Source organism: Ctenopharyngodon idella, chromosome 2 (genome assembly GCF_019924925.1).
Source record: "Ctenopharyngodon idella isolate HZGC_01 chromosome 2, HZGC01, whole genome shotgun sequence".
In the NCBI taxonomy this organism is placed as follows: domain Eukaryota; kingdom Metazoa; phylum Chordata; class Actinopteri; order Cypriniformes; family Xenocyprididae; genus Ctenopharyngodon; species Ctenopharyngodon idella.
Genome location: NC_067221.1, coordinates 6,172,391 through 6,187,048, shown reverse-complemented (window position 1 = coordinate 6,187,048; position 14,658 = coordinate 6,172,391). Strand labels below are relative to the sequence as shown.

General features: G+C 37.3%; 1 protein-coding gene across 1 annotated transcript in view; it reads right to left on the bottom strand.

The window, feature by feature from the left end:
- Window positions 1-4,526: 4,526 nt before the first annotated feature.
- Window positions 4,527-14,658, bottom strand: part of prkci (protein kinase C, iota) — a 28,678-nt gene continuing 18,546 nt past the window's right edge. Inside the window, exons 11-18 of the mRNA XM_051911729.1 lie at window positions 13,760-13,846; window positions 13,471-13,606; window positions 11,217-11,304; window positions 10,908-11,033; window positions 10,742-10,821; window positions 10,492-10,581; window positions 6,443-6,558; window positions 4,527-6,157 (exon numbers count right to left, since the gene is read on the bottom strand). Coding sequence (XP_051767689.1) covers window positions 6,070-6,157; window positions 6,443-6,558; window positions 10,492-10,581; window positions 10,742-10,821; window positions 10,908-11,033; window positions 11,217-11,304; window positions 13,471-13,606; window positions 13,760-13,846 — 811 coding nt within the window. The 3' untranslated portion in view covers window positions 4,527-6,069. The remainder of the gene's footprint in view (window positions 6,158-6,442; window positions 6,559-10,491; window positions 10,582-10,741; window positions 10,822-10,907; window positions 11,034-11,216; window positions 11,305-13,470; window positions 13,607-13,759; window positions 13,847-14,658) is intronic.

Here is a 14,658-nt window from a genome sequence, read left to right as displayed (position 1 = left end):
CTGGAGCCAATCCAGCAGTTTGCTTGGTCCACAGGGCTTCCACTATCCAGTGGGCTTCTTTTTTTTCAATGAACCCATGATGGGGTGCTGGGATCACCTTTGCTTCGGTATCCATCTCTGTGTGGGCCATTTGTTATGTGTCATTTAAATGTTAAATGGGAGAGGCAGAGCTATGAGGGCCTGAATTCAACAGCCCATTCACAAACACTAACTGCATTAACACTTTTAAAGGCTTCTCCACCACACTGACCTGGGTCATGTTCAGGCGAGACGGGTTTGTGAAGATTTGAATAGTTTTGATGTGTTGTGTTTTTGTTTAGACTGAATACTCACACAAAAGAGCAAGGGGGTACATTGACACCTGCACTGGAAAATCTAACACGTGTTTTTTGCATTTGCTAGAATATGCAAAACACCAAAAGTTTGGTAGTATTTTTTAGTGTAAGCTTTTATTATGATTAGATTAATTTGGGTAATTGACATGAAATTTAATACCTCATCAAGAACTATAGAACCTTAAAATTATTTAATAATTATTATATGTATATAATGCTCGGCTCAGATCTTCAGACTGTTCTGACTTGGGTTGTTATATCTTTTCTAACTGATTGGACTTACAGTTTTCCTAAAAATGACAATCAAAACTCGGAAAAATCCCATAGACTTACATTGACGGAATGTTCAGATGAGCTAAAGCTACAAATGTAGTAGCTACAGTAGCTACATGATGCTACACGACAAAAGACAGTAGAACCCATTATAATCAGTGATGCTGTCTACACTGGATGCGGCGTGACGCGAGCGACAAATCTCTGACAGTAAAATGATGCCTCGTTCTATTTATGACATACTGACACGAAGGACAAATGCCTTGCAACGGCCGCTTTGTCGTAACAAGTGTAGACAGCTTTTAGCTGTTGCGACACGAGCAACAACAGTTGCGCCCGGTGTAGATATGGTGAAAGCCACTAAAAACTCATTTAAACTCATAAACTTATTTAATCTATCTATCTATCTATCTTGATTTAGCACTATCTAGCAAAGTGCTAAATCACGCTAGCAGCATGCTAAAACATGCTATCGAAATGCTAAATCATGCTAGCGACATGCTAATTTGTGGTAACAACATGCTAAAACATGCTAGAAACATGCTAATTCATGCTAAATCATGCCAGCGACCTGCTAATTCATACTAGCAACATGCTAACAGAGACTTTATATATAGAAAGATGGTGCATTCGTATTATTATGAATGGGAGAATGTGCAACATGCAATATGGTGGAATAAGTCCCGCTTTAAAGTCATCGCATCACTGGAGATGCCGTTAGAAGCTCCGGTTCCTACAGAAACAGTCAGACGCGCGCTTCCTATAGAGACATGCGCTTAGGACTGCGCATGTGCATTAGCTTGATCCAGCCTAAAAAAATGCAGTTTTTTGTCATGATTTGAGCGTTTAGAAACAAAATTTATACGACAGTTGTTGTCAGACTTCATTGGTGATTTCAAATATGAATTTTAATCGAAAGCTTGGCGAACAGCTTTGGAGAATTTGATGTTTCCCCATTCAAAGAGATAGGAGCTGCGCTTGCATGCCCGAGAGGTGCATGCCAAAGATGGCAGACGAGTGAAATGACTTGTGTTAAAGGGACTTTGATGCAAATCCATGTCACCAAAATGTTAAAACATGCTAACACATGCTAAATCATGTTAACGACATGCTAATTCATGGTAACAACATGCTAAAAATGATAAATCATGCTAATTCATGATAAATCAGGCTAGCGACCTGCTAATTCATGGTAACAACATGCTAAAACATGCTAGCAACATGCTAAATAATGTTAACAACACGCTAAAACATGCTAGCAACATGTTCATGTTAACAGTGTGTAAAAAACATGCTAATTCATGTTAGCAACATGCTAACATAATAAAACATGCTAGTAATTTTTAAAGTTACTTTAAACTTTCAGACCTGGCTTTGTCAAGCCAGCATCAAAGTTTGTCTACAAACTTTACAATCAAGTTTATTAATATTTGCTGAAAATAAAAACACAGCATGTTACTTGTCAACAACCCACTTTATCACTGTGATTTTAACATGACTGACATCATTTGCTGGTTGGGTATAAAATGTCATTTTATGAGATCAATGTCACCAGCCTGTGTAAGGTTTGATGCTCCAGTGATCAAGGCCCATTTCAGTGGCGTTTTCACTTTTCGCCGCAGATAGCAAGGTCAGCAGATGTATTATGAAAGCAGGTGCGCCCACACACACGGTGTGCTGTGCCTGAACTCCAAACACTAGCGCATTGATTTTTTTCCCAGAGGGTAATAACATCATCCCGGTATTGTGAGGAGTAATTTAAACTTAATATGGGTAATTACTCTCCAATAGCTGATAGTTCATTTAAAGCTTGACATAATGCTGTTTGCGTGCAGGAGAATGAAGGATAAAGAATGCCAGGAAAATGGATTAAGCGCTGACGGGCCACACAGTTAGTCAGGCAGCTGTCTTCATTACAGACTATGGGACTAAGCTCTAAGCACCCCCCTGAGGACGTAGCTTCAGAGAAAATCTATATAGAAATGCATCATCAGACAGCAGGACAAACAAACGCTTATCGCCAGTAATACTGTTACAAGTGAGGCAGACTTGTGCTACCTGCTCTATAAAGGAGTTTCGGCTTGTTATTTAAACAGACGATCTAAAGGAAACACACCTGGCTCCCTCCCTAAAGGCTGATTCAGAATGTCATATGTTTATTGTGTAAATACAAACAATTTAAAGGAGCAGAGTTTGTGCTTCTAACAAAAATGTAATCACGTATGCAGTACGCAAAACAATGCAAATCATGCGATAAAAGCTAAAAATGTCATTATTTTACAAAGCAGAACCCACTGTAAAAATAAATAAAAAATAATATATTGAGTAACTGTAATATTAATTGTATTATTATAAATAATAATATTTTGAAGTACTAAATAAAATAAAGATGACTGGAGTAGGCCTACGTATTCGCCGGGAGTTTGATTGACAGGCGATCTAACCAATCATAACGCCGAGTCCGCCATTTTGTCCGACAAGTCAGGGGAGTTAGTAGATTGGATTAACGTCGGTGGACTTGAACTTGAAAATGGTGTGTACTGACATCTTTCCGCGGTTGAAACAACATTCCTTCTGATGTTCATTCATGTTTATTTGATGCTATAAATTAACTAGTAGGAAGAGATGATCGGTTCACGAGCCGCTTGTACTGAGGTGCTACAGCGATCTGTCACGACACATTAAAGAGCCACAAAACGGTATTTCTTGTTTAAACTTCTTTAAAAATTACCAAATTTGAGACTTTGTTTAATATCAAAATTGTATATTGTGTCTTTATGTACTATTTACTAACATTTTATTCATTTGATACAATGCACTTATTGTGTATGTACATTTTTTACATTGCACTTATATTTAAAAAAAATACCTGCATGTAATTACACTGTTAACCCACCCTTAAACCTACCCATACCACCAAACCTGTCCCTAACCTTTCCTGTACTTATTGTGTTTTGAACACAATAAGTACATTGTACCCAACAATTATTATTTTCTGATGTAAGTGCATAAAAAATTTATATAAAGTCTAACTGAATTTTTGTTTTTAAGGAAATCCTACACCATTTTTTGTTTTCTCAGTGCATCGCCACTAATCAAACAAGGTCACACATCTCTACTTTAGAGGGCAACTCGGCTCTTTCTTCCACAGGGAATCCTGTGCCCGGCTCTCCCGAGAAGAGGACACTGAGACAATGTCACAGAGCACAGTCTGATGCAAAACATTCACATTCATCACTCCTCACGGATTTACAGTAATGGCCAAAGTCATACAAGGTGAGTGGTTCCTCCGGCACTGTCAAAGACAGACGCGTGAGGTGAGGTCCTCAACCATCTGGCCAACAAGGTGCATGTTATACATATATTTAAATCACAGGAAGAATTTAATTTTTTTAAATTTTAAGTCAGATTATGTATGCATGGAGGCCACCAGTTCACGGCATTAAATTTTTAATATGTTTACATCAGATAGAAAGAGTATTATTTGATGCAGACAGTTCAAACCCAAAGGAAATTACATCAATGAAATTGTTTGATAGATGTAGGAACTTGACATTTTTTGTGCTGCATTTGTTTAGTCTACAAATGCGTATTACATGACTTGCAAGATTGATATTGACGTTGGCTAAGAAACAAGATATACTGTATACATAATGAACTAGTTCAAGATGACAAATGTTCACTTTCTTTAATCATTGTGATACACAACGCTGAAGTTAAAAATGTAAAGAATTTTTTTTTCTCTTTTTAAAACAGATGTTTCACCAAATAATAAAACAGGCATGTTTCAAAGTACAGTTATTAGTTTTACGCAATCCCTTTGTACAGGGAATTAATTACAAGTAACAAGAGTCAAAGTCAGGTGTGAATTTTGTCCAATCTTAACAAAAACAAATTGCTTTCACACTTAAGAGAGAATGAGTTTCCTTAAATACTTTAATGAGGTGTTAACAAAAAGTGATAGTTTATTCCAGTCAGCTGATAGTGTTTTCCAATGTGCATATTAATACACAAAACATACAACGAAAAAAAAAAAAAAACAGGTCCACTTCAGCCCCCTGATGCTTCTTTAAAGCATATTAGCACAGTTTACGTTTTTCTGGGAATGCATAGAGGGCTTTAAGCAATTCAATCATTTCTAACACCGGGTTGCTAATGAGCTCCTCACAGCTCGAAACCAGTGTGAACATCTGTGAAAATATAAGCAAGTTGATACATGCATGCCGAGGAATGAGAGAGGGCAATGCTGTGTGTTTAATGTCATCATTTGGTCATTATTGTCAAAGGTCCTTTCAATGTAACACACACACAAACAAAAGATATGTTTTCAAAACGCACCACCTGAAGAGCTCGATGGGGCCGTGAAGGGTAAACACAATCCAGGACCCTTAGTACATTATGTATCTGATCATCTGACTAGAAATCACCCAAAGCTTCTTAGTGACTGAGAAACAATGACCGTGTCCACTGACACTCAATTTGTTCAATATATATATATAAAAAAAATACAAACGGAATATCATAACCAGAAAGGCAAATCACATTTAACACAAAAAGAAAGAAATAAAAGAAGAAAAAAGGTGAGAAATACTTTATACATGCAGCAGTTGAAGAGTAATAACATACTTTTACTTCGTCCGTATGGAAACCACTGACAGGAACATTAGTTTTAGTGTCTTATTTTGGTCCTGTGTTGAAGAAAGCTGTTGTATTTCATGTCTAATTTCTCCCTCCTTCCCTCTCTATACAGAAAACTTCTCCATTCACAGTTTGTCAGTATTTACAACAGTGTTCATTAGTGTTCCCTGCTTCGCTCAAACAAGTTTAATACCACTTCAATCAAAAGCGAGGCCACATGCCCGATCGACTTAAAATGCAAAACTCTGATTCAATACATTGTGCACATTCTATATAGATGACAGTATTCTTAAATAATAATAATAATAATAAAAAAACAATAAAAAGTATTTTTTTCCTTACTCTACACTTTTTTTTTTCTGGAGAGGGGCAGAACAGATAATCAGAAAAATGTTTTCAAGAATATCCCATGTGGTATAGAGTTTAAAAATGGCTTACTATATATGCTCGATGGATCCTCTTTAATATATACAAATAAAAGGTGTATCAGACGTCATTAGCATTAGGAGGTTCTGCGTACCATCACAGTCATTCTTCTCCTTTAGTTTGCAGAGCGTCCAGTAACTTAACTACGTCAGTCAACGCGGCACTGATAAGTTTCATTTCATCAGTGCTGATTTTACAAAAATAATCAAGAATTTTTTTTTTTGTCTTAAGGACTAGTGGTTATAAATGGCAGAAAGTGAAAGAGATTTGGCAAAGTTAATGTTTCATCTGGTCCCAACAAAATGAAGTCAGGTTGTTGTTTCCTTTCTTGCGATTGTTTGTGACCATGCAAATAAAGGCAGCGATGATATGCACGTAACAGAAACAGACAGGCCGTTCACACACACTCCTCCGCCGACATCAGCAGAGGGTTGATGTACTCAAAGCCTTCGAACTCAGACTGGTCGATCTTCTTTACAGCATCACTGGGAGGGAGAAAAAGAGATAATCAATCAGTCTTAACTGCTCACTACAGCTTTCAAATAGAGAGCACGCTATAAAATATCTTCCTGGAAAACAGCGGGATGTGCAAATGAGGGAGTCCTGTTCACAGAAATGTAATGTGTTATCGGGCATCGTAAATGTGATATTACTTCCTGATGAAAGCTGCATTGCTGTGGTAAAGATCTGAAGCAGATTAATGGTGCCTGAGGTCTGATTCAGAAAGCTTGAGGCGTGACACAGACAGATACACATGAACAGACACTCACTCATCGTCAGGCGTGAGCTGGATGGGCTCATTGGTGAACTGGGCATCAAAGTTGTCCAGCCCAAACTCGCCAGAGATGTTGGGCTTGAAGGGCGGGACTACTTGCTTCTGCTCCATCTGAAATACAGTTAACATGAGTCAAATAACATCTGTGACTGTGTCACACTTAAGAATGCAGTACTCATCTTGCTAAACATTAACCATTAACTACATATGGCAAAGGTTTTAAATAGGGATGCATGATATGATATCGATACCGATATGGCGGCCGATATATGTTCATTTTTAATGTTATCGTTATCGGCCCGAGAAGAAAATGTGGCTGATATATTAAATAAATAATTGATTATTTCCTTCAGCTGAGACACTTAAGATGCGTACTGTTCAGCATGATGGTTTTGAATTGCTTGAAATATGATTGAAATCACACAAAAAAAACTGTCATATAGGCTACATAAAATTATCATGAGAACATTATAATTGTGTTCTGGGACATGGCTTTTAATGGTGAGTCTTTTGTTTTTGTAATCAGGTTCTCAAAAATGTTATAAAAATTTTGATTTAGATTTATCGGCCAATATATTGGTTATCGGCTTTCAAGTATAAAGATTATCGCTTATCAGTATCGGAAAAAAAAAAAAAAAATCGGTGCATCCCTAGATTTAAAGGCCCACTGAAGTGCCTTGAAATGTACAGCATTATTCAATGTGTTGACGTAGTTTCCACTGAAACAGGAAGACAGGGCGGGACATATCAAACAGCTCCTCCCATTTTTTTAAAATAGCCAATAGCATTTTGTTTATATCACAACTCAGCCAGAGCTGTTGAGCTCGGTAAAGGCTTAGTTTCCTCCTAATCTCTATCCGTTTCTTCTCCATATCGCTGTAAAATACAGTATTCTGTGCAGGATTCATATGGGTCTGATACGTTTTGTGGTCCGCGCTGTCCCGCGCATATGATCCGCTCTGTGCTATCGTGTCTCTGGATTGGAGCAGACTGTGTGCGCTGCGGTTCGCGTGACACTAACATGAAACTAGACTTCATTAATCTCAATTGAAAGAATTTATTTACACCAGGCCTCATCAACTGGCGACCCGTGGGCCAAATTCGGCCCGCCAATCATCTTCATCCAGCTCATGGCACTCCAATCTCCCTCCTTCTCTTTTCCTGGCGGTGTGGCTAAGTTTGGTTAGATACGTGGCCGCAGTGGCGCTTGCAGCTGTACGGCTATATACGCACTGTTAGTACCATGCACGCTCCTCTGACTGACCGGAGAAACGTTTTCCATGCAAATATTTCAGCAGTTATTATGCGTGTCCCATATTTCTGTCGACTTTCTTTTCCGTGAATTGGCCAAACGCGCTTGCATAACGATCTGAAACAATTTGGATTCGTTCGGACCGCTCTGTCACTGAATCATCTGAAGTTCTTTCTCGGTCAGTAACGACAAATACAGAACAAGTAGCGCTGTTTTCATGTGTTTCACTAGTTTACTTTGAACTACGCAGCACGGCCCAGTGGATAACAGAGCGAAAGCTTAAAGGAGCTGCATTTATTCCCGGTCACCATTATTAAACAGCGTTGCGACATCAAGTGAGATTAGCGTTTCAATTTGACACACACCTCTCGTTTACAAACTACAAATCACTCGATGATTAAAGTAGTTTTAAATCGGATGAAACAGCCCCAACAAGACTGATGAGGAAAACTAGAGAAACGTGCCATGAATGAAGATAGAAGACTTTTAAATCCCAAAATCACCACCCTTACAAACATTTACCATGAATGAACTGTAGTAAATTACCATGATTTGTGGAAATGTGGAGTATTTATATTGAAAACTATGTTATAGCCATTTATATTGCAATATTTATTAGGTGGGTAGGGGAATATATAATTCATGTCTTTGTTAAGGTGTAGTTTGTGCCTGTGTTTAGGCATTTTTTTTTTATAGGCCTATATAACATATATCATTTGACAGTGGTAGTGAGTAGCCATGTGTGGTTATACCTGTGCTTACCAAGTCTCACTGTGAGAATATTTTCATTTAAGCCTAATAATTAATAAAATTATTTTTACCAGTAAATTTTAGCCGCAGCTTTAGCATCTATTTATAATGTAGGGGGCGTGATGCTTTAGATTCTAGAGAGCATTTGATTGGACAGAAAATCTGATGAGAAGCTGAAGTGCAACGTGATGTCAACGAAATCATTGATCCATATTGGCGGAAGTCAGAGACTTTAAGTTTTGAACGCTTATATCTAACAAATGTGAATTTTGTCATTGTTTTGGAACACACTAGCTTATAGATAAGAGTAAGGCTAACATATTCATACTGAAAGCCAAAAAGAGAAAAAGAGATGGAAGAAAACCTATTCCTATTATTAATATAACCGATTTGTTAGGCCTCTAAAGAATAGCACACAAACAGCAGAATTTAAAACAAAAGCAACTTAATTTAGTTGATCTTTTTTAATATATAAAGTGTCTTCAATGGTTTTTGGAGAGAAAAAAATAAGTGCCAAAAAATGGCTGAGAGATTAAGGTTTAATTTTGACATTTTAATATTAATTAAAAAATATATATATAATAATAGTCATCATCATAAAATATATACAGTTCACACTAAGTATATTAGTTTTTTTTACAGTGCAGTTTTATTACAACAGTAATTTTACTTTCTTTTTGTCACTTTTTTTTTTTCTTCTCTGAAACAGAAGATCAGCAAGGATTTAATAATATATTTAGGTAAACTGATCCTTTCCATGGCTTGTTCAGTACTGCTCTTAGTTTGGCCTTCTCCATGCTATAAACCTAACAGTGGGATCTGCTGCAAGGCCAAGATCTGCTCCCCCTGCAGGTTGCCTCAGGCACTGCAGCCTGTCTGAGAAGAAAGTGTAATCTGAACCCTTAAAACGGTCTGACTGCCACTTCTCTCTCTCTCTGTGTGTGTTCACCCAGACCAAACAGGGACAAGAGGTCAGTGTGTTCGTCTGAGTCTCGTCTGCTGGTTTGACATCATTTAAACCTGCCTCACACATGATACAGTTCACTGCCACAACCCTCAGACCAGAAAAATCAATGACTTGACACCTTATCACCTACATTCCCTCACTGGCCTTACATGTGATGGTTTATGTGATGATACAATATCAAGTGAAAGAAATTACATTCAGTTTATTATGCACTACATAGTAAGCTATACATTTTTTCCTTTTATTAATTTAAAATATGTATACCCCCCACTTCAAGCACTGCAAAGGCATCAGATATCCCTGTAGCAGAATAAAATGCAGATACAGATAGAGATGTTTTGACTGATGAAGCATGAAGACTAAACACATGATTGTGATATGGTTTATCTGTGTTCTTCTAGACATCTAGGGTATTTTCATGATAATAAAGTATATTTATAATGCAATGCTAATCAACCTAGCCGTTATCACTGTATAGAATACTATAAAATAATATCATTTCTGCCTCATTTTACGATATGAAGCCACGTCAGATGACAAAAGTAAGTTATAACACTCAACGCTGATGTTATGAAGCAAGTTTGGAGTAAAAACATCATTAAATGATCTCTTTTGTTGGATGACAGGTTTGTAAATGCATCTCATCACAAGTCTGGAAAGATGTTTGGCACATGTTGCTTTATATACATATATATATATATATATATATATATATATATATATATGTATGCACACACGCACACACATACATATATATAAAAATAAATTACAGCAGGTGTGGAAAAAAATACAGGTTACTGGATAATTTTTAGGTGAACTGTACTTTTAAAGGGGACGTTCCTGAAATGCTATTTGAAGTGGTAACAGCACTCACGTCAAAATTACATGAATGAGTAATCAAATGGTTAGTTTCTCAAGGTCATAAACAACACCAAATAGTTGTTCAGGCTCCAGTAAGTCCTCTGTTTAGTTTCACTACCGTCAGGCTACAGCAAATGACTCATGCTTCCTCTGCAGTTTCGAGTCAAAACATCCAATAACTCAGATAAAGGAAACAGAGATAGAGGTGACTCACAAGATCCCAGTCTACATTTCGGAAAAAAGGATGGCCCATTATGTCTGCAAAGCCTGTCTGAGGATGACATCCGAGACGTTCCTTTGGCTCCTACAAAAAAAACAGATCAAGAAATTAGAGAGATGTAGTGTGAAATAAAAAGGTAAAACGGAGGTGAGGAAATAAAGAAGAGAAACAATGATTATGACAGCACTATAACAGGTCCATGTGACATAAAGACATTACCATTGATCTGTCTGGTCTGCTTTACCTTGTTAAGGAATCCCTTTAGCACGCTAGCGGCTTTAACCGATAATGATCTGGGAATTCTGATCTGCTTCTCCAAAATTACTGTGAATGAGGAGCAGAAAAAACATAAGATATACTGAGAGACATATAAAAGATTTTTTTGAAACACTCAGGCTTTTGTCATGTACCTTGGAAAAGATAATCTTCTGTGTTTTGGTCAGGGTTATCAGAGCTGCCAACTATATCAAAGGGTGACCTCCCAGCCATCATCTCAAACATCAGGACGCCCAGTGCCCACCAGTCCACACTAAAACCTGTAAAGAAAGTTGCACATACATCATCCTGAGGCTTTGAAACGGGCAGCTTAGGACTGACAAAAACTCAAATGGCAGAAAGTCATGAAGTAGACACTAACAGCAATAAATGGATTAAGCAGTGTGTGTTAGCGCACCGAAAGTCTTTGTGAAGAGGCTTGGTTGTGTGTGAATTGTGCTTACCGTAGTCTTCTCCTCTCAGAATCTCAGGCGCAATGTAATTGGGGGTTCCACAGAAAGTGCTGGTTGTGTCTCCTGGTCTCAGTCCCTCCTGCGCAAGAGATGAATATTGAAGCCAATGAAACATTCAGGCACACAATACGACTAAAGATGGATTTTTTTTGATGACCAAAGCCGAAATCTTAGAGAGGAGGGTGGCCGATATAAAGCCTATGTATGTATAGATCAAAACATTTAAGGATAAAAACAATTTCTGCAATGCAATTAATATTTATTTGACATAAAATGCACTGAAATAATTAGAATAAAATAATTTGAAAACAATATGTGGGAAAAAATTAAAATGAATTTGAAAAATAAACAGATTTATACTTTATATATCAACTTCTTGATTAGGTACTAATTCATAAATATGGATGGACCAAAATCCCATGAGATCAACTGACATTTAATCAATAATCTTTTTTATATTTCCGAAGAAAACCTTAGTATTGCTTGCCATGATGCTAGTGCAGCGGTAGGTAATTTTTTGACTAAAGACCCACTGACAACTAAAAACAAACAAATATGCTACAAACAATAAATAAGGTGCAATATGAAATCAATTGTGCTGGGCTTTAACTGTGAGGGTGAGTTACCACAGCATAAACCCTCTTCAGAGTTCTGTGTGTGCCATTTACTTTCTCATTCGTCCATGTTTCTTTATTAATAACTTCAAACAGTCACGCCCACTGAAAGCTGTGCGAATTGTCATAAATATGACACACACAGGACATAAAAGGTCTCTGCGACAAAAGCGAAAGTACCCAATGAATTTAGAAATCAAATTTTCCTTGATCTTTTGACATAAGAGAGGGCATTGTACTATAAAAATATCCTGCAAGTTTCAGAACTCAATTTCCTCAGTCCAAAAACAACGTTTATTGAAACCAAGCTGCCAAAACAGCTTGTTTTGGATTTTGTCACATTATGACGTAATAGTGCGAAGAAAGACCGCCTCTGCAGAAGAAGATCAACGCCTACTTCTTCATCATTGCCTCTTTAGCCCCGCCCACCGATTAGCCCATATCATGTAGTAGTAAATAATAGAGAGACGCAAACACAGGATTACTCCAGCAACAAAATGATTGAGATGTCTCTGAGGACAACAAGACGTGAATAGTTGTGATTTGCCGTTCTTTCCTTTGCTTCGTCATTTATGGAGTTAATGCGTTGGATTATCGGATACAGAAGAAGCACGTAGAGAACGCTTCTTTTGTTGTTTTGATCGAGACATTCGCTGTAATCCTGAATAAAAGCTTCAGTGAGCGAAACTTCTGTTTTCTCACCAGTAAGACATTATAACACGTTTCATTTTATTTAAAACACGACACTCCAAATGACATTATATTTTCACTTTATCAAAAATAATGAACAATGAATAGCCTATAAGAGTGACAAATGATGGTACATATTTATTCATAACTCCGTTTACACGAAACACTGTAAGTTATTTGTCAATTATAACTGTGATAACTCCAAGTACTTAAATTTTATTCGCCACAGCCAAGACTTATAAAGCATATGTGAAAATGTATAAATTTTTCACATTGTTGGCAAATATTTTAATGTAACAAGATGTTTTTCAACATCGGAAGTTTTCAAAACGTGTAATGGCGGGGACGTTGAAAATTATTTTAATATACAAAACTGTTGCCCAATCATAGCAGTGGGCGTTTACTTCATAGTCTTGAATATGGCACGCCCATCAAAAAGGAGTGTTTGAAAGGGAGGGTCAAAAACAGGATAGAAAATAGCTTATTACTTCTAAATTAGGATGTTTTCAACATTAACATTATAAGAGAATATTATTTAAAAAAAATGCAGTTCATGATTCCTTTAACTGCTGTTCTGACACTCACGAACAGCCCTGAACACGCACTTTGGCCGGTACAGCTTAAAATATATTATTATTCTAAACTTTTCATTAACTGCGATAGGCTGTACAACAAAGGAATTGTAATTGGCTGCTTCTTCTGCAGAAAGCTGAACTCTGTTGATGTGTCTAATTTTTTATTGATCGTTTGTTGGTAAAGGGTGAGAGACCTGGAGAGCCACATGATATTTGTTCAAAGAGTGCTAGTGTGTTGTGGCTGGTTGCCATGGCAATAGCCATGAGGTTTCTAGGTTGTTCAATAGGTGGCTATTTACTGGTTCAAGTTTTTTTTAAACACCCTCAACTCTCTATGATATTCTCAAAGAACATATTCAGACTTACCTTACACATGCCGTAATCAGTGAGTTTGATGTGTCCCTCTGACTCCAGCAGAACATTGTCCAGTTTCAGGTCCCTGTAAATGATGCCACGCTCATGGAGGTAGTTCAAGGCAAGACTGATCTCTGCTGAGTAAAACCTGGCAGTGGAAAAAACAGAAGAAAAAGTTAGTGACCTCATTTGTGTTTCTGTTCCTGTGGTGTGTCATTCAGACTAATGTCAGTTCCAAGCAAGACAGGCTGTTCATTAACGCTGAACTGTGTTACACACTAGACAGCACACATCCTCATACCTGGCATGCTCTTCCGGAAGTTTTCTCTGTCGCTGCATGTGGAACATGAGATCCCCTCCATTCACATACTCAATTACAAAGAATAGCCTGTGAAAGAAAAGCATTAAATAATCATCAGCCTTCAGCAGACAAACAAAACAGTTCACACTAAACTGGATGGAACTTTGACTTTTATTTGTTTTAGGACAGTTTTTTTTTTTTTTTGTGTGATTTAAACCAAGTCACTTGCCACTGCCAAATGGGCCAGTAAGATGCCAAGTTTGGGATCAGAAAGATTTTTTTAATGTTTTTGAAAGAAGTTTCTTATGCTCACCAAGGCTGCATTTATTTGATCAAAAATACAGTAAAAACTAATATTATGAAATATTATTACAAATTAAAATCAGACTTTCAAAAATATTTATCTTACTGACCCCAAACCATTAAAAGGCAATGCATATGATGTCTTGTTTTCCAAAAAATAGGTTTATTAATCTATTAAAGGCACAATATGTAATTTTTCACCACTAAAGGTCGCTTATTCAAAACAAAGGCGCAGCTTGATGACGCCTTGATTTCACGGAATCATGGGAGGCATTGTCTTCACGTCTACAGCCGGTGGAAAAGAATCCGACAGGACTGAAATCATATTCAAAGATGAGCTAATGTATTGAAGATTTATTAACATAACTGTAGTATGAAGCAGGGTGGAGCTGAAAGCCGTTGGAGTGGAACAAGTCCGCTGGAGTGATTGCTAACAAGAGACAAGCGTGACACACGCCTCGAGAGCAGTAGAGCTTTTATTATGTCGCAGACGAGCGCTTCCGCTTCTTCCGGTCAAGCGTGTGTGGGGTAACACAGCACTGTTTTATCATATCAGATACGTTTGTGTGTTGAAAGTTGTTATAATGCTACTCTGT